Source organism: Cinclus cinclus, chromosome Z (genome assembly GCF_963662255.1).
Source record: "Cinclus cinclus chromosome Z, bCinCin1.1, whole genome shotgun sequence".
Lineage (NCBI taxonomy): Eukaryota > Metazoa > Chordata > Aves > Passeriformes > Cinclidae > Cinclus > Cinclus cinclus.
Window position 1 is genome coordinate 77,545,791 of NC_085084.1, and position 21,795 is coordinate 77,567,585.

A 21,795-nucleotide genomic window follows, 5' to 3' on the forward strand; every position below is an offset into this window, starting at 1 on the left:
GGATTTGGCTGAATGCCACTAAAAGTCAAGTTCTGAATCAAAACAGACCTTCAGCCTTCAAATACAGCTCTATGGAACTGGATGATATTGAACCAATTGCCTCTACACAGAATCATTCCTCTGCTGGACCTGCTGTGTAGCTCTACTGTGATCCATCTGCTGATGTATCAGGCTTGACTACTCTCTGAAAGCAACCCATACACATATTGGCTTTAAGGAAGCAGAAAGCTCTCGTACACTCCAGAAAAGTTTATTTAAAAAACACCTTACCTCATAAATGTTGGGGTGCCACATTTTGGTCAGGAATCTGAAGGTAGGTGGTGAATATGGATAGTCGATAGGAAATTTAATGTGAGCCTGAAAAAAAGCAGAATACTTCAGCTATGAAACAGAATAAAAAAGATCAACAAACAACAACTACAGTGAAAATACTGGAAAAAAATAATTAATTAAGGCTACTTAATTGCTCATTTTATAAACCAGTGCCCAAGCGGTGCCACAGCATAACTCTGCAATTTCTTATGAGGAAAACAGTAACTGAACAAGAAAAACCAAAACACCTGGGCTAGTAATGCTCAGTAAACAAGCCAAAATGCATTTACCATGTCCTAATTCAAGAAGCACTATTCAACAGCTGTTGTTAAACAAGGTAAAATATACTGGAAAAGTTTTAACTCAAGAGAGCACAGCTGTCTTTTTGAGTTCACAAGCAGACTAAAAAAACACTTACTAAGCTGAACAGACCCGTTTTATATTAGCCTGTACAAATATTTAAAATTACTCTTCCTGTGATGAAAAAAGAAAATTGTTACATAACTCGCTCTAGCTATTTTGCCTTTCTTTGAAAGTTAATCTGGTCCATCAGCCTGTGTTTCTAATACTACATGCTTTGCCACCACAGATATTTTTGAAGTCTTAATATCATCTGTGTCTTTTTAATAAACCAGTGCATCTTGAGGAATATTGATGGGCAACGACAGCAAACATCTTGTAGTGGTCAACCAACACCTGTGGGATATGACTCTGAGTCGAGCCAGTTGTGGGAAGGCTGCAGAGATCCCAGCACTGGAAATAAACTTCTCTGTGCTATGCTGCTGTTCACAGCAGTCTGAATATGGACTGATCAAGTGTCCAAAATACTTCTCTCTGGAAGGTGGACTTGCACATTGCTCGCTGCGTTGTGGAGCACTAACAATTTCCTTGGAACTGCTCAACTCACCAAAAAATCCTACTGTCAGCCCAGCGAGGGATCTCCAGAGAAGCATCTTCTGGTCCCTCAAACACAGCCAGGCTCATTTGCAACTGAGGATGCAAGAAGAGATCCCAAAAGCAAGATTCATATTTATCCTGGTTTGAGACAAATTCAGGAGGAAACCTAGCCACCCTTGGACAACATGGTAAGAACAGAATTCCAGGTCGCTCTCTTTCACTTAAATACCTAACCATGCCACTTGTTCAACAAGAGAAACTGCTAAGTTTTATTCCATAGTACACAGAAGCAGACAACCAAACAAATGGGTTACAGAACTGTTACGTACCTGGATAGTTTTACTTATCAGCATATACTTTTGCCTTACAACACAAATTTTACAGGGTCAATGTGCCAGTAGTGAAGAAAATAAGGTTTTCTATTATGAAAGAAATTCATCGGCTCACATGGCCTGACAGTCTGTAGATGCCTACTAATGACTGTATGTGGGCATGTTACAGCAGCACTGAGTCCTCACCTCACAGCCATTTGTTACAGCAGACTCACAGCCAAGAGATTTATGATGCACTTAAACAATCCCACAGCTTAAGGCCAGTTGCATGAATGGCATTGCTCCAAGAGCAGGGAGTGTTGTCACCACACACTGCTGAAAGCAAGGACATGCCTGGGACCACAACATGACACCCTGCACTGAGAGCAGAGCAGAGCAGAGATCTACACAGGGCAGGGCACATTCACTAACTCGAGTTGCATCATATAGCATCAGACTCCTTGCATCTTGCATCATATAGCTGCAGACTCCTCCAGACACTGGGGTTTTCCCAAGAAAGCCCATTCCTGTGCTTACATGCAGTTTTGTGAGATCTAAGACATAGAACAGCAAAAGGACCGAGATTAAAAATTCAATAGACAGCAAAACTCAGGGTTGAGCTACCTACAAGTTGCCTTAGCAAAATCTGTCTTCTACACAGCCACAGCTTCCAGGTGACCAAAACAATCCTCCCAGTACAACACTTGTTTTCAAATTGTATAATCCTGACAGGTTTGTCTCAAGACCACTCCAGAAGCTGAGCCTGAGGCACCAGTATGCCCCTGCATACAATGCAGACTCACGCAAAAGCTATAGATCCTGAAAGACTGCTCCAAATTTCTAAACCCTGTTTGACTAACACAGCTCTTTATTAGAAAAGCACTACCTGCCTACAACAACTATCACTGTAGAACACAGTGCTGTGTCACATGAAGGATTCTCTTGAGCTCCAGGAACAGAAAATACAACCAGAGAAGTAAGAGAAATCTTTCCTTCCCACATGCAGACAGCTAAGAACCTAGCTTCCCTGTAATCTGTCACATATTTAAAGAAAGCAGTCACATTACATGGTGATCAGCTATTTCTAACTAGTCTGTAGTTTTTAGCACATTCAGACTCTGTACTGGAACATAAAGCAAGTGAGGCTTCTCTACAAACCTGATTTCAGAGTCAAAAGCCCCCAAAACAGAAAACCGAATTACAGGCAGGGATTTTTCCCACACAAAAAGAGCACCACTGTCAGGTCCCCACGGTGAGATCATCCAGAATTCGAAAGTGAAAACAAACACTTTTTCCAGGCCATTACAAAGAGGTCTGAGAAAATTACATCACCTCTTCTGCAAGAGAAGCCATGGAAAGTTATGCAAGCCTACTCTGCTCTCACTGAATGCTATTTGAGTTTCTGTGTGGGTTAAGCAAGCCAAGAATTTCCAAGACAAGCTGCAAGACTTCTTGCAAAGATGCAGCAGCAGCCATAATTACAGGTCACTTTTCCCCCACTGAAAACCTGATACTAAACATAAAAAAACCAAAAAAACAACAAACAAAAAAAAACCCAAACAAAACCAACAACAACAAAAAAAAACCCAAACAACCAACCACCAAATTAAGCAATAAACCTAATTTAAAACAGAGCTCACAGAATACTTTTACCCTACATTTACACTGATACAAAGCAAAAAAAAAAAATCTGCTAAACTCAGCCAGGCTACTAGGTACTAGAGAGTGGCAGAGTTTTCAGGGAGCTTGTTGTTAGCTCAGTTACAGCCACACAAACTAATTTAGGAGGCCTACAGATGCAGCTCAGTTTCCCCCTGCAAGTTCCAAACAGTTACTGCATTCACCACATGCCTGACTCCTCAAACTGAGCTTAAAACAGAACAGAAATATTCCTATTTTGGTGCTGATTTTAGCCAGCTGCATGCCATGGCTCCTTGACATGACTGAACATACTGAACAGCCAGGAAGGTGAAGACCAGTTGCCAATCAATCCATTCCTCCCTTCCCCAATTTGTAACTACTCATGCTTACAGTCCCTAAAAAAAAAAAATAAACTCTTCTAAATAGTCCAGCCTGGCAGAAGACACAGCCCTTTACAGACACTTACAGCTGCCACAAGAACTTCAGCTTCCAAATTACACCATACACATATTTTAAGAATATTGCTACCAGCATAGTCACTTTGTTCCCTATTTTACTGCTTGCCTGCATCTTCAACAGAGACTGCAGTTCAGGTTTGTTAATTTTCTTTAAGTCTGATAAGACAAAGGCACAGGTTCTGCTATGCATGCCAGAAAAATACACAGTCTCACTAGATCTTGTGTGACTGAAAAATATAAGCCTAATATTTCTGCCAAACACAGAATTAGTCACTAATTCAGTCACTAGGAGTAACTATTACAGCAACTTTGTTTCTTGAACTCTTGCCACACACTTGACTCAACACTTACACTAGGGTCACAGCTACTCGAGCACTCCAGGCTTGCAGCAGAGGTTGGAAAGCTGCCTGTCAGGAAAGGACCATGGGAAGCTGGCTGACAGTGGCTGAACATGAGCCACTATGCGCCGAGGTGGCCAAGAAGATTCTGGTCTGGATCAGCAATAGCATGGCCAGTAGGACTAACACAGGCAGCACTCCCTCCTAGCCTCAGTCCTTGCTCCAGCCTAGCTGTAAATGACACTTCAGGAGTCTGACACTGATTTTTTACACCAATCTCAAACTGACAAAACTGAGATCCCCGTGTTTTAGGCAGATATGGAAGGAATGCTGAATCCATTCTACCTGCCCAGCGCAGATATGCCATGGGGGAAGTGCACACATTTCCTGGAAAGTCACCAGGATCACAACTGATCTGATTTGAGGGTAATGGGGAATACCAGAAGCTTTTTTATAGTGGCCAGCATAAACTGCAGCTGCTTGGTGTTTCTGGAAGTGCCATTTAGAGATTATTTTTATTTCAAAACATCGCAAGCTTAATGCCAGCCCTTCTAAAATTCTGCATTAGTGAGGACAAGGATCTTTAGCAAATTGTATTTAAGATCAGATACAAAGGAAGTGGTTTGAGCTGTTATTTGTAATTTTGCTGTCGTTTGTAATTATCTGCTACAGACAGCCCACAGATAAGCTCCTATTGACTCTGTGCAGGTACCACCAAAGTCTCTTACAGATCACCCACCTGCCCTGGTAGACTTGCAGGCATCACAAGGACTCCTCACTTTCCTTCTTAAGGGGCACAACCAGGCTCCCCACTGTGCTCCTGCTGACTGCTCCACACACTGAACATGCAAGAAAGCTATGAACAGGAACTACAGGCCACTGCCAGGCTAAGTGTTTGCATCTAATCCCACAAAATGCTCTTTCCTGCTTCTGAAGCATCACACACTTATACAATTCATTTCTCAGAATCTCCTCTTCCACATTAAGCCTGGATTAGTGCAGTACTAAACACTATGTGCTGGAAAGCATGTTCAATAGAGGTCAGGAGTCAGTACCAGCAGCCAGTTTCCCACAGCAGTGAGGCTTAAAGCATCTCAGTATCATCCAGCTCACAACATGTTAAACAGCATTATAACCAGTCCCACTACACTGTCAACTATTTGGTGAGAGCCAACACTGTTATTTTAGCTCTGTTTATGACTTATGGCCTAACTAATTTCTTGTGGCAGAGCTGGGTACTTCCCTGGTACTTTAAACTCAGTTATTGTTTCATTTCCCAGCAGCACTCTATCAGTGTTTGACATCTACTGTGCTTTCAGAGAATAGGAGCACATCTCTGATCCAAGATGAGTGACCAGGTCACTGAAGTCTTGTGAGTCCTGAACACTCCCGTGGTGCTGCAGTGGCCACATAAACAGTAACAGCAGAAAACCTCTTATATTCCACATTACCTGGACTGATCATAAGGAATTTAAATCAAAGATCTGAATGTGAAGAATTAATTAGATCTCATGAGAAGGACATGAAGCATCTAACCAAAAGAGAAAATAGAGCCAAAATTCAGCAGAGCAATGATGAGTCAAGAAGTAAGGCCAGCTTACAAAATCAGAGACTGGTTTGACAGGCACCAGCCCATTCTCGTTTCACATTAAATCATATCTTGTATACATTTCCTAATTTAGTTATCTGGGGCACTACTACATCTGTTGTTTTGAATGGAAGACTTCCTCTGGTGCAAACTAGATTTTCTTTTACCAGAACTTCTTTTAACAGTAAGATGTTATTAAATATTTATCTGTAATATATTATCTGCAATGGTCATAAAGCTGAAATTGTTGGCAAGTCCAACCCAGAGCAAAGCAAAGGGGCAGATTACAAGAGTGCCCACCTACACTCAGATAACTGCCAGGTCCATTTCCACTGCTTTGTCAGTTTGACTTTTCATGGTGCTACAGAAAATGCTATCATTTCCACAAGTGCAGGAGATGCAGCATTCAGCAAGTGATACTGAGATGGAAACAGAGGCAATCTGAAACAACAACATATTTATTATATAACCTACCCATTCTCACACAGCTTTTGCTCATGTCTGCTATCTCATCACTGAAAAGGCCATTACCAATAGCTATGTAAGACACACCACCAAACAGAAATACTTGATCCTCTTTCACAGGGCAAGCTGTTGGTTCAACAGCTTCACTGAGCTTTGACACAGGGGCCAAACAATAAACCAATTTCAGATTCCCATGAGAGAAAGCTGATGTCATATTGAGGTTTGTTTACTTTCCCAGGAATTCCAGGAATGCTGACACATTACCAGATTCCAGCCTCAATTTAACCCTCATTCCAGGATCTGGCCTGATTTTAGGAGACAAAAAGATTAAGATGGAATATATTAGAGACTGTGACAGGCCAGATGTTAGATTTCTGCCATGGCTGAAGGCTTCATGCAGAGACTGTGCTCTTGGATCTGATGCCTTCAGGCTGCCCATAGACTGTACACAGGCTTGACATAAAGGTCACTCTGTGTGTGCTATGCAGAGAAGCTACTCTGTGCGACTGTTTTCCAGGCAGAAACACGACTTAGCTCTTATTTATATAACAACACACCAACTTCCCCATTTAGACAAAATAGGAAGAATAACTCCAAATGTGTGAAACTTAAGTTTCCCTATTCAGCCTGATATTTGCTGAAGGAGCCAGAGATATTTGGGGATGCCATATATAAAGTTTATACCAAATCATATATCTCCTCTTAGGTCTTTGCATCAGACTAGAAGCTGGGACTTGAAATACCCTACTGCACATATAACTGAGCAGGCTAGTACCTGAACTGGTAAAGCTCTCACATAAGCATAAGTATTCTAGAAACAGTTTCTGTCCACCTCAGTTAATGCAATTTTCCATCTTTTTCCATTTTTAAAAACAATAATTTTGCTGGAGTAGTGGTGGGAATATTTGAGACTGCTTATTCAAAGCATCATGGTACATTACTGGCATCTCTGGCATCATGTCTGGAAGTCTTCCAATTATATTTGTAGAGGGTTGTCATTTTGAGCACCTCTCTCTACTTGCAAGGCTTCAGGGTCCAAAAGACTGCCTCTTTTAGTAAGAACTGCATTAGCCTATGACATCTTCAACATTTTGTTCAATCTCACATTTTGGAATTTAACTTTACTGGGTAAGTAATTAATATTTTCTTGAAGCACATTTACACAGGCAAAGACTGTGAGACAGCATGATATAATTCAGACTTACCCTGGTAACTTATCAGTGGGATTGACTGACAGTGGGATTAATGGCACCATCAGTAAATTCAGTGGTAACACCGAGCTCTGTATTGCAGTCACACTTCAGAGGGAAGAGATGCCATCCAGAGACCTGGACAGGCTGGAGAGGTGGGACTCACGAGGTGCAAACCTCATTAAGTTCAGCAAAGCAAAGTGTGAGGTCCTACAACTGGATTGCAGCACAGAGAAGTGGGTGACTGAAAGCAGCCTGGCAGAGAAGGACTGGGGATGATGGTCAATGAGTAATTAGATGTGAGCCAGCAGTGAGCAACTCACAGCCCAGAAAGCCAAGTATATCCTGGGATAAATCCAAAGAAGTGTGGCCAACAGGTCATTCTCCCCTCTATTCTTGTGACATCCCACTCTGATTACTCTGAGAGTTTTATACCTTTTCTATTTCCCACAACTTCCCACTTGGATTAGTGCATACAGTTCTGGTGACTCCAACATAGATAAGGAGATGGAAGCATCTCCCCTATGAATACAGGCTGAGAAAGCTGGGGCTTTTCGAAGACTGGCAGAAAGAAGGTTGTATGGAAATCCCATGGGAACCCTCCAACACCTGAAGGGGCCTATACAGAAGCTGGAGAGGGACTCATTATCAGGACCTGTAGATGGGACAGAGTAATGAGCACAAACTGAAAGAGGGGAAATTGAAATTGTATATTAGAATGTAATGTATATTACATTCTTTATTGTGAGGGTGGTGAGACACTGGAAGAGGTTGCCCAGAGATGCTGTAGATGCCCCATCCCTGCAAGTGTTCAAGGCCAGGCTGGATAAGGTTTTGAGCAGCCTGGTCTAGTGGGAGGTGACCATGGCCACAGGAGTAGGGCTGGGACTAGATGATGTTTAAGGTCCTTCCCAAACTCTTAAAGTTCTATGATTAATTTGCACCAAAACTCATCCAAATTTTGAGTAACACTGGTTAGAGTGTCTGTGAAGTCACCTATTCATTCCAACATTTGCATCTTTACCAAAACACAGCAGATTGTTTTGTTTCTCTGTGAAGCAAGCCATACCATTTGTATCTGCTGAGCAAAGAGATGTCCAGACTAGCTCAGTGTGAGAACACCCTTTCCTTCAGCCTGTTTTTACTATTTTTAACCAATTCTTTAAACAAGTACCATTCATGAGTCAGTGAATGACTAATTGCCTTGATTCACTTCCTATCCTATGCAAGTCAGGCTGGATGCAAGAGGAAAACTCTCCTCAAGGGACAGCCCACCACATGTTCTGCTAAAAACACAGGGCAGGTCTTGATGCAGTCACCTCTTTCATAAGCAGCAAGGGGAAAGGCATATTTATAGCATTTTAAGTGTAAACCCTAGCACTGCACTGCAGTGTTACACAACTTTGGCTTTCCCAGCATGGCAGGCAGCAGCTCTCTTCTTGAGCTGGTATACCAGCATCCTTTCTTTAAATAAGGGACACAGACTTCTGGAAGGTGAATGGCAGCACTCAGGAACTGCAGCTGAAATCTTATCTCTGCTGGCTGCCAAGCAGAAGCCAACTAAGCACTTGTGCAGCCTTGTCAGTTGTTTTTCAGCTGCTGCATTACTGACCATAAGCCCTCCTGCCTTGGAGCTGGACACAGGCAGCAAATCTAGGCAGACTGAGCAGTAGCAGGGAAGTCTGCTGGACTGTACCACTTCCAAGCTAAATCAGCAGCACCATCTCCTAGAGTGGAGGCCCAACTAGCAATGTGGTAGTTTAGATGTATAACCCTATAGTAATACAACTGTACTATGCATAGCCCCACCCAGTGTATAACCCACCTGAAAAGTGTCTCTGATCCTGCACAAGTGAAGTCTGATACATGTCCACCAGCTGGCCCCTGCCCAGCATCCTCCACTATGTGTACGCCAGTACCCACATAGCAACTTCATATGCTGAAGCCCTCTCAGAAACAAGACGTTGCCTTCCTACAAAGCTTTTAGGCTCATCTAAAAGCTCCTCCACTTTCTCAATAACAACATCATCTTACGTAATTACCCGTGACTACATGTGGCTACAGAGACCACTTATAAGAATGCACACTGTGTCTGATAGCTGAAGTACAATGCTCCAGCATGCTTCCACACAGAAGATGTAGTATCCATACAGTCAGTTTGGAAACTGGGTTATCTTATTCCAGCCAAAGAAAAATAATACCCACACAACTGCAAAAGACTAATACTGAGTGCTAGATTTCATTGTGTATGGAATAAGCCAAGCCTACCAAACCCTAAGACGGGCAAGAACAGACAATTCATCCATATTAGTATGCTGGACAATGCCGTGTTGATACTCCTTCCTGTCTGATCACATTCATTCTTGAAAACTTAAGTCCTCAGGTTGCTAGGCTGTTAAAGTGCACCTGACATACTCTATCACATTACAATGCAGTAATAAGCATTTTGCAGCAAAAGTCAACAGTGTTTTATAAGTATAGCCCTGTCATGGTAAACCTATCCCAGTTACACAATGAAGCCTGTGAACCATAAAATAACTTGTGATGGTAATTAAAGCCTTATCTAGGCTAGGATAAAATGTGTCCATGTTTTAAAAAAATATATTTGTCCTCACCCTTAAATATTTTTGTGACTGTTTTTTCCACCTACTAGCAAGTAACACAAACTTCTCAGTGCTGATACTTTAAGATTGATCAGTAGTTAATAATCAGCTACTAGTTCAAATAGATGTTTTGGATTCAGCCAAAATAGTACCAAGAGAAGAGCTGTATTTTGATGTAAAAAAAAAAATTCACTTTATTGTAAAGAGGTGTTATAGTGACAGATTCAGACATCTGTGTGTTACTTGAGAGTATAAACTGCTTCCTGCCACAGAAGTGAATCCAAATCATGACTTGGAGGAGCCTCTAGTGGCGATAAAGTAGATGTGATTATGAATTAGCAGATACTCGAGGATAACCTAAGAGCCTTGCTGGCATTCACAAAGCCTAAAGACACATGACTCCTAGTCAAGTTACCAGCAATGCGACATGTAAGCCACACACACACACACTTGGGACCAAGTAGGATGTTCTCAATAGTCCTCTACCCACAAGTTTTACATGGCCTCAGTAAGGGAACCAAACAGCTTGCTTCTTGACCCCTTCAGCTTGTAGGCAACATTTACTGTAAAAACAGAACAGAGATGTATCCTGACAACTTGTTTAATCTCTTTCAGGCTAATATTTTTTTGCAGGGAGGTAGATGCACAACGTCCTGTGACAATGAGTTCTACAGTTTTAACTGCATGCTGTGTAAAAAGTCCACTTCTGTTTTGACTTGCTTCATAGTTCCATTTAATGTAACTTCATTCTTGAATTAGGAAAGACAGTAAACCACCCTCTCTCTTGACTTTTTTGGTTTAACGAATGGCTGTATAATTGTACTCATAATTGTATACCTCCACAGTCATTACCTCAAGAATTCTGAAAGTTTCCTGGAATAGGGAGTAGTGTTGGTAGCAGTTTTCTCCAACAACTTATATTGACACAGGCAGAACACTATTTTTATATAAACTGTGTCTATGCACACAGAAGACAAGGATGTATAAGTCTTGCACTGCAGGAATATATCCTTTGAGCAATTTTACAGTGACGTTAGAGCAGTATCTTCCACAGGTAACAACACTGGAGAATGTTTTGTTGCCTCCAGAGTGTGAACTTTGATAACATCAACTGAAAGTTCTGTTTGAACTCCATCTGGCAAGACCAGCAGATATCATTAACTGTGGAGTTTCTCCAATCTTGTGACTTGTTGCAGCCACATTGATGTGACACATAACTGGAAAGGTAATTTCACTCTTTCAGGAGGCTCTGTAACATTACTTTTTTTCGTAAGCATTAACACTGATGCAACACTTCCTTTAGCCTAGCACAAAAGAAAATCAAAAACTGCATTTGGTGATTTGGCTGCATCAACTCACATACCATTGAGGTTTCCAGTACGAGCCTTTAGAGAACTGGAGCATCTGGCATCAAGCACTGAACGAAACAGCCAGCTTTTGTTTGTAGTTACAAGGTTCAGATGTTACAAACTTCAGAAAAAGTTAATGCTGTTTCAGCACTTTGCAACAACAATTGCAGGCTAGACTCTGTCAGTGTACTTCAGAGGTTTGCTTTTTAGCAGCCAAAAGATTTGTCTGACAACCACAGGTCTCTATCTTTCCTACACTCTTTCCACTATGTGAAAAAGACTTTCCACCAAATCAAGTAATTAACAGAACTGGTGCAGATTCTTATTTTCCCAAATACTACCAAAAATTATACAACTGTTTGCAGAGTAAGTTAAAAGCCTTCTACAAATGATCGATATGTTTATAGCAATTGCCAATTGTCAGGGTTTATTTTAGAAGGCCCAGATATAATAAAACAGAAAGAGTACAACCTTTGAGGTATCCCGTGCCTAGAAAATAATATATAAAACAGTAAGTATTATTTAAATTATAAATATAGGAAACTATGTCACTATATTAGATGACTAGATGAAAACTATACTGCAAAATTACTGGAAGACAAAAAGAATTTCTTTACCCTTATGTTGCTTACAGAGCTATACTTTTACTTGGTTAGAGTCTTACTCCTGCATGGAATTGACTTCCTGGAAAAAAAAAAACAGAGTTCTGCAGATGCTACTGTGGAACACGCATAAAGTGATGTGCATTTAAGAGCTCTGTATGTCTTGGCAGATTTGGGGGAAGATCACAGTGTTGGCTGGGATGGGAGAACACCACAAGGTGACCAACAGAGTCAGCTGTTTTCCTGTAGCTCCTTTACTCTGCACTGCTCTCAGCTTCTCTTCTCTGCAGGAACAGCTACAGGATGGAAATTTTAGCCTAAGAGAAGTTTTATGCTATGAGTTTTCAGTTTTAAAAGTATCTAGCCATACAAGGGGCAATACTGGCAAACAACAGCTCACAAAAAAATCCCAGGTTATGCACCCATGTCATACTGCAAAGACCTTTGAGAAAAACACAGGAGGAGTACCTGCAATATAAGGGTGGTGGTGTGTGGGACAACTGCATGAACTCATTCCAAGCAGCTTGCCAGAAAAATCACCCACGAAGACCCTTTTGTTGGACATCCCGTATTATTTACTAGAGCTGCTGCACAGCCCCTCCTACCCCACCTTGACCCAATTTTTATTGCCTCTAAGGAAAAGCATTTTCAAATGAGCAGAACTGCCTCCATAAGACACCGCAACAGTAGTGACCTTCAGTGGCACTGACAACAGTCTGAGGAGTAAAGTATCAGATCCAAGGGTCTTCTTTATACAAAAAGGGTGATGCATTTCCAGATTCAGACAATTTGACTCCACATCCCTCCAGTACTGAACTGGCCCTGTGAACAAAATTATGCATCTTAGGAGAAGCTCCACAGATTCCTATAAAGTACACTAAAGTAGGGTTTTGGGTAACTTGTGTAACATACACTCACAAAACCACACCCAATACCATCACACATTTTATGCACTGGGCACACAAACAGCTAAACCAAGCAGCACGACTGTCTCCAAAGATGTCAGCACATCTGACCTTTAACATTACACCTGCCTGCTCAGCTTTATACTGTTCTATAGCCAATATTGATGGATTTGGTGCAACACAGAATATCCTGCAGATGTCCAAAACAACTTGGATTTTAACTGTTACACTGGAAGCAGTGGATAACACCATGCTACTCAAGTCCAACAAGCTTACTTTTCATAATGGCAAACACCTGGAACAAAGAAACTTGCAGACTTTAAAATACAAAGTGGTTGCATGACATGGCAGCATTTCTTCGTATGCGCCAAACCCATGGACAAGGAACATCGCTAGTGCCCACTTTAATGTTCACACAAGTACTTATAATAATGAACTTGTTAATTTCAATTAAAATAATCACATTGCTCTTATGAACTGACATACATACTGTCTTGGAGTACAGTAACAAAACCCCCAGGGTTTTTTTTCTTACAAAACACTAGGGCAGAAGAGCACACCCAGAAGCAATGCCTACATATCAATACAAACTTCTTGCTACAAAGATGCTTTGCAGTAGCAGCAGAGCTCCTCTCCTCTGCACAGCAATACAAAACAAATAACACTACGATGAGAGAATCCCTTTTAACTCCCACTTTGCACCCACTTATCAGAATAGTCGTGAATAGTACTCTAATAGGACTCTCTTCAGAGTTTTTTAGAAACTTAATTATCACCTTTGGCGTCAGCAAAAGTTGGTGCTTTCTGAAACCTGCTGGAGAAGGAAACGACACATTTACCATTGTCATGTGAATTTAGGAAGGGCAATCAAAGACATTACTATCCCAGGAAGTAGCAGAACTCACATACAGCATTTACAACATCAATTATTTATGTTTTAGTTTCAACTCAAATTTAGAAAGAGAGGAAGTGAAAAAAAAATTTCAGTGAGGATCCAAAGCAGGGTATCTTCAGCTATGTATTTCCTTATGCTCAGTCTCCTCCCCTCTCAGCCACCATGCTGCTGAAGGACTTTAAAGTGTATTAATTTCAGTCCATTATCAACATCAACATTAAATATATGTGTTCAAACCAAACCAGGCTTATAAGTGGGGTAAGGATCTGTTTCTCTAAAAGTGCACTATTCAAAACACCCAACAAGGTTTCAAATTAGCATGGTATGCTTTGAAGCTCAGAGGTGTTATCCTCTCCATCCCAAGGAATTACCACCACAAATGGGAAGAGATCTCCTAAAATATTGTTACAGAAACTATGCACGTTTTATTCTGAAGGCTACTGTTTAGTATTCACCATGTCAAAAGAAATGCTCTAAAAAAAGATTGCTTTTCAAGGGACTGCTTGATATTTGAAGTGCTCAGGTCAGAGCTTGCCAACTCTCAGCACAAGTATAAAAAGTAAAAGATAATTTAACTCATATAGGTACTAAAAAGATATCAGAAGGCTTGAAAAGTTATGATTTTATATAATTTATGATATATATATGTTTTATGATAGGTATTGACATTAATATGCAGCATTGCCAAGAAACCTTAACCTTCCTAATGAGGCACTTGAGGGCTACACAAGCAGATGCCCTGTACCTAGCACAGAAAGCAGACGGAACAATAAAGATTCTTGCCTTTGACTATCACTAGCCTCCAGCTTCATGTGTTACAAAATAAATTGTATCATTGATTTTGCGAATCCATTCCAAATATGCTAGACTTCAAACAAACCTGCAATGTAAGTTGATTAGACAACAGTGACAAGCCAGTCAATGAGTCCAAGAGCAAAGGGGAACAACATCTAATCTGTTCATGGCTTCTGCTCTGGTATCCCAGGAAACCAGCTGCAGCTGCTTGGTTCAAGTTGTGTACTATGACAAAAATGTCTGCAATCCCACTCTAATAACCACCATTTTCACAACTGCTAAACCATGTCCACATGGCAGAGCAGCAGTTCCTCTATACAGTCTTGAGCATGACCTGCACACACAGAAGCCCGGTATTTCTGGGGACCCAGGGCACTCCCATCTCAGCAATGTTTTTATTAGGTCATCATCAGACCCTCTTACCACATGAGATTTGCAGAGACATCAGTATAAAACCCACCTCACTCACACAAGATACCATAAGAAAGTAGAGGAGCAAGCAGTATCATGATATTACAAGCTAAATGATCATTCAGTTCACTTCCTTGGAACCACCTTGCCACCCCATGTTGATCTAACTCAAGAAAACCTCCTTAATTTCATTAACACATTTATCCTTTGCCCAAAATGTAAACACAAAGCATCAGATTGAATGTTTCCTACACTGCAATTTAATTATTTTCTACTTGGTAGTATTTTGTGATTTGTTTTTATAGCTATTAGTCTTCAGCAACCGACCTATTTGATCATTAACTTTGTCTAAAGAATCTAGAATAGTCTAAAATCCTAATTTATTTTAGGTACTATGTGTGCCATTTTAGTCTGTCACTTCACAGCCTTGAAGCACTTAGCTGTCTGTACAGGAAGAACTCAGAGAAGACACCAAACTGACTACCCACACTCCAGAAGTCAGCATTTAAGACTCCTCAATTCCTCTCAGAGGATGCTTTCAGAGACATATTTATCCCAGTATTATTTCTCTATGTGGTACACAGTTCAGCTGGTACTTCTCAAACTGTCATAATGCTGAATAAAAAAAGGCTGTGGGAAAATTAACGTAGATAAGGTTAACTGAGAACTACCTTCCTGCTAACATTAAAGATCAGGAATACTAAGCTATACTCTGATATTCTTAGTCAAAACATTGTGCAGAGACCCCAGGTGAGTCCTGATGTCTCTCTCAGGCAGACAGGTGACCACTCTTCCACTCAGCATCTCACCTGCATTGGCTACTAACTCTTTGCACAAATTTTATTAATTTTATATATTATATAAATATTAATTTATATAACGGTAAATTATATTAATTTACAGTGGATAACCAAACCATATTTAAAGCCTCTCTTTTGTTGTTCTCCTCCCAATCAAAATACACAAAGCAAGTTCAGCTGCCTTAAGTATTTTATTAAACTATACCAGGCAGTATCAAGGATAAAATAGTGGACTGAGCAGACAGAAGCAATTGTGATTTAGTATATAAATCAGTATTGGAAAGGACAATAAATTAAAATACAACAGTTTGATTCAAATATCAGCTGTGTGGAAATAAACTCATATTAGTGCCAAAGTCAAATCTGGAGAGTCTTTCAAGCTCATTTTCCATGCAGTCAGCTTCACTGTGCTGAAGCATTGTTGTCCCAAAATGGTTTATTCCACCCACTGTACAAGAGGCTGATCCCCACACAGAGTTGAGGTATTTGATTTATTTACAGTCCTGCACAGAAACAGGGGCTGGTGGTGAATCCACAAAGCCAGCACAACAACTATCAAAACCTTTCATTATTTATACATTTTAGCCAAAAAAAAAAAAAACAAACAAAAAAACCCCACATTAATGTTCACGGGTTACAAGTTAGAGTTCCCTCCTTAGTTAATATTCTAACTTCTCTTACTTAAATGATTTCCTTACTTCTTAGAGCACATACAGGCTAATAAGCAATTCTCCTTTTTTGAGTCAGTGGGTTTCTCAGGCCAGTGGTCTCTGAGTTGGAGTTGGTGATCCTAATCTTCCCTTGACAGAATTACTTTTTATCTGGTTGGAGCTGATTTCTCAGTTGTTGACTTTCTTAGTTTCTTCCTTATCTTGGGAGCTCTGTCAAACATTCTTGTGGCTGAGAAACTTTGTATTCTTTGTGCCCACTATCAGTGGTACATCCTGCTTCCAGAGCTTTATTAATCTCCCTCTAGGTCTGAGAAAATTGAAGCATGTCAAGCTCTAAACCTTAATAAGGCCGTTCTACTTACAAATAATGTACCTTTCCAACACCAGGAGATCAGCATGAAGTACCTTTCAACAGTGAGAAGGCATTTTGGAACCATACAAAATGTTACAGTGAGCTCATTAGAACACTGAGAAAGTTCAAGGGGTACTAGATGTTGAGCACAGGTGAAAATTAGCTGTAAAAGGACATTAAAGATGCAGCTTGGATTTCTCAGTTGAGCAGGGCGACATCAATTCCAAGAATGTATTGTAAAGAGGAAGTGGCATTCCTGTAAACTTTATTGTTACAGCTGTCCAGCATGGTAGAAAGATCCACTCTACAACCTCAAACTTCTATGGAACTAACTTCAGAGGATCTCTAAAAACCTGAGCTTGTGTTTGGCTTTTTCTCACTAGTGAAGATGCCCTCCTTCCCCATCTATGTTTGAACATCAGGTATCTTCTCACTGTCAAGCCTGCTCACTACTTCCATGCTTTCTCTGCACCACTACAGACATTCAGGGCAGCAGCTATGAGGATGCTCATGAGCACAGTTGTGCCTGTGCACAAGCAGGTGTAACACAGCAGCTGCTAAGAGAAACAGCAATGCACTGAGCTCAATGCCAAAACACTCCAAGAGCTCACTTAGATTTACAGCATTTTAAACAAGTGAGGTCTAACAGGTACTGTAAGAGCAGGCTGTACTATAAGAACACACCCAGCAAAACAGCTCAGGATCCCAAACAAACACGACAATGTATTGTCAAATAGGGACAAAAGCAGCAATTGGAATTACTATGTCAAACACTACTGATAACCAGATGAATGATGACAGGGTGGGCAAGCATTGTCACTGGCATTTGAACACCACAAAATCTGAAGTGTATAAACTGTTCTCTTACACTTATATATGGGTTGTATAAATCCTCTGTAGTACTGCTTAAAAACAACTTAGCATCCAAACTAGCTCTAAGCAAGAAGAGAAGAACAAACTGGCCCAAGTCACAACATTCCTCCTCCCAGCCCTCCTGCCATTACTGTGCAGCCAGGTAATAAACTAGCCAGAACGTCCCTCATTTTTAATTTAAATGGTTTATTTCAGAAGAAGACACCCTTTAGACGTCTATTTAGAGAGTCAAGTGTCAACAGTTCAGTCAGTACAATGTTAGACCAATCACCAAGTTGAATCTTTCCACAACCATGAGATTGTGTGCACAGAAAAAATTCCAACCAGGAGCTTTGGCTACTACTGAAATCCTCTACAAATGCCTGTCTTGCCTTTCCTAGTAGAAGACTCAAGAGGCAGTTCTGTGTACTGCTAGCTATTGGCTTTAGATTATCCACCAATAATCTGAATATTGCATACATGCATGCATACATATATTCTATCAGTACTTTTCTACTTTGGAAAGACAAAACATAGTCAGGGTTTTCCTTCCCATTCTATCACTCAATATTTTGGCGCTGTAGGGCAGGGGAATGGCAGCAGGGAAAAATAATTTAAACAAGTTAAATTAGTGACCTGCTTGCTTTTGTAGTGATAAAGACAGGCAAGCCAATAATTTTTGGCCAGACTTCACAATCACATGATTTATAATGCACACTTTAGAATTACAGCCTCAGCAGCACATGTACCTCCATGAAGCATGCCATTAACATATCATGTTTGACTTTTTTGGAAGAGTGGAAGAAACAAGTACTCACCAGAAGCCAACTCTTACAGGGCTCAGTTTCAGCAAAAATCATGTGTCACCACCCCTCAGAGTATGCTGGGCTTTCAAGAGGGCTCTAATTCACTTATACTTGCATACAACAAACTGTATGGTAACCATCATTTTTGCAGCTCATTAGTAGTCACAAACCCCTTATTGTATTTGTGGGCTGGATTAACTTTGCAGGTTCAAGAGCCCTCAGCAAGTCACAGCATCATCACAGCATATGTGATATAAGCAGTAACAAATCCTTAAAATACACCAGCAGCACTGACTGCCTCCTGTAAAAAGAGACTAGTTCAAAAACATCCTCCTGCACTCTCATTATACACAAGTTAGCCTCATTTGAGTAGCACAGTTTGCTGCTCAAGTTACTCCACAATATTTTTAGTTAGCCTCGTCCCAAACAGGCATCATTCAATGCATGTATAAAGGTATGAAAGCAAAAAAAGACTCAGATGCTGAAACTAACACCAGACCACTACTTACAAAGATGGTATTAAAAAATCCAAAAAACAAACCAGAACTAAACCTCCACACATCACACTGAAGATAACCAATGAAAAACCTTTGAGTCAATTTAAACTGTAGGACAAAGTACCTTCTCCTGCTGGCAAAATGGCCCTTCTGCTAAGTGCAGACATACTGGCAGCTTTGCAGATCCAGTATATTTTATATGTTTCAAAGAGTTTGAAAACAAGTACCTGGAAGACATCCACATAATTAACTATTGTTTAGTGCTGCTCAGTGAAGCCATGTCATCTTTTCAGGATAGAAAGTGTGCAGAGACCCAAAGGTTGAACACTAGCCATCTACAGCCTAGATTAACAGCAAGTGGGACAGCAATTTAGGCTCAAGAGCCCTGATCTTCCTCAGAGGAAAAACTGAGGAGTTGGATACTGGGGAAGTGACCTCAGGAGTATCCTAGCAATGACATACGCACAAATTCCTTCATGCTTGCTGCAGTGCTGTCCACCTCTTCAGGGTACTAAGTCTATGGACATCAGATCTCATACTCCTCACACAGACATAACTACCACAGCCATCAGAATTAAAAAGCTGTGATTCTCCTATCAGCATGAAAAACAAAAAATCTCAGCAAATCCAGTGCAGAGTAACCCTCACTGTGCAGTAAGTTGTGTGTACTGCAGAGCTCACATTCCCTATACAACCACTTCTGCACTAGGCATTGCAGCCTGAATTGTAGGGGGGTTTATGCTTGTGCTTCAGTCTCCAAAATAAACATAGCAGGCAGCATATCTAATTATATCTAAGGTAACACATAGCTCATTTGTTTTTTACTGTGAACAGTTAGCTTTAAACACAGTTATTACAATATCAGATTAATGACCATGGAAGTCTGTATCACTAGTTCATTATCCTTACAGTTCAGTAGCTTAACACAAAGAGCCACAACAGCAAGATTTTTAATTTGCAAATTAAATACTGACTGATCTGACATTCTTGTACATGTTATCATAGGACACTGAAATTGCTTCCAGTGTGAAATGCTGTCTTTAAAATCACAACTTCATCCACAAGACAACTGACTACAGCACACTAATGAGAAGATTTCACCAGAAAAAGAATGGTAAAAAAGCTTGTAAAAGTATTTACAAGTATGGACTTTAAAGTAATTTCCCTGTTGCACTGAAAGACTTTCTGCCATAAATACATTACTAGGCACTGAGCATGATACAGGAACTGTTTGAGTATACCTTCTCAACCTCTGTTACAGATGTGTCCTCCAAAAATACAAGAACAGAAGTTTAAAAAGGAAAAGAAGATCCAGCACTATCCAGAACAGAGTAATTAATAGATACCTAAAAGTAGCTTATCCGTTGATTTTCTGGACTCTGCTAGAACAGGACTAACACTATACTCATTGTACGGGTAAGCATGACAAGCCTGGTGCTTGTGAAGAACATCTCAAGAGTCAATGCAAACTAGGGATGCACCCTTGAAAACTCCAGGTTCTAGATCCAGGATTCTGATTTTGTTCCTTCTGAGGCTTGCTAACCTGCCCAACGAAAGTGACAAAAAACCAAAACAGCCTGAACACTGAGCTCTGACAATTTAATACTGAACTCAAGGTTACTAGTAGATGTGTGTACAAGGCTGACTCAGAGTCTGAAATTCTGTACGTTACCACACACTTCATTCAGATGACTGTCCTATTTTCCTTAAAAAAAAAAAAAAAATCAGCTAAACTGGGACACCTTATCCAATCAGCTGGCATTGGGGCATTTGGCCCAAAAGCACTTTGCATCCTCCACCTCCTGGGTGGATGACCTATCCTAAAGGGCATTAAGCACAGCTCTCTTCAGCCTTCCCCTTGGCATCAGGCCACTGTCCAGACAGGAATGCAAAAGCCCAAGCCAGAAAACAAAAGGAGACTGACAGCTCATAGCACAGAGCTTGGAAAAAACTGTCAGGATCAGTAACATTTCACACTGGCATGTGAGCTGATAAACAGGAGCAATCCCTCCTTCCAGCTGAGCACCTTAAGCTACAGAGGCAAGTTCCTTCACTGCTGGCTGGGTTTTGGCTCTACCCAGTACACAGCCAAGAGCCCAAAATACAAAAGTTTCAGTAAGGGAAAGGAAGGATTCCTCAATATAAACTCACAGCCTGATAACTATACTACCTCAAAAAAACCCCAGAAGATACGTGTTTAGTCCCTTTAAGCTGAAGTGGGAACTAAATACATCTCCAGTACTTTTGGCTGAGAGACACATATTAAGTTTCCTACAGGAGTCAAAGCCCTGAGGACACAGTTATCCCCAGACAAGAGATGGCTGAACCTCTCAAAGTCTCACTCCAATGTTGGGCATGCTAAGTAAGTGGGCTGGCCCTTAATGCCACCCTTCAATACTGAAGTTGTTGGCACTTCAGGCACTCTGCACGATTTTAGTTCTTTACCCTACTTACCACAGATTGCTCCAAAATAGTGACAGTTTCAAGGCAAGAACATATGGGATAAAAATACTACTACAAAAGCATGGCAGGGATTATTTAAGAATACTCTCTTATTCCTTAACTTAAAGTGGAACTTTGACCTTGAACAACCAACCAAACTTGCCTAGAACAAACATCTCAGAAAGGAAGAATGTGGAATCAAAATCGCAAAATGAAAGGTTCTCCAGTATCCCATCATAATTACACCTAAAACATCTGAATACCAACTACCACTACTCCTTTACCCTTTATTATAACCCGTGTGCTCCTGTAAGAGCACCATGGTTAAACTGCAAATAGCAGAATGACATCCAGCAATTTGTCTCAAGTTCCCATAAAAAAGGGAACAGATGCTTTCTTAACTTTGTGAAGGTGAAGCTTCCTATAGCATGCTCCACAGTTTGGGAAGGAAGCTATCCAACATTCTTAAAAGCCTGCTACATCAAGTGGAAACATAACACAATGGCTTTAAAGAAAAAATTAAGAAAAGATCCAAGCTAAGGGCTGGCAGTGAGGCTGATTCAAGCACCCATCTGGATGAGTTTCCATTCACCATTCAGTAGTGGAAATCTTACC

The 21,795-nt window shown here is 40.7% G+C and overlaps 1 protein-coding gene across 1 annotated transcript in view; it reads right to left on the reverse strand.

Annotated features, from left to right (window-relative positions):
• The window catches only part of UBE2R2 (ubiquitin conjugating enzyme E2 R2), a 51,298-nt gene that overhangs the window by 12,790 nt on the left and 16,713 nt on the right, over positions 1-21,795 (reverse strand). Inside the window, exon 2 of the mRNA XM_062512873.1 lies at positions 271-357. Coding sequence (XP_062368857.1) covers positions 271-357 — 87 coding nt within the window. The remainder of the gene's footprint in view (positions 1-270; positions 358-21,795) is intronic.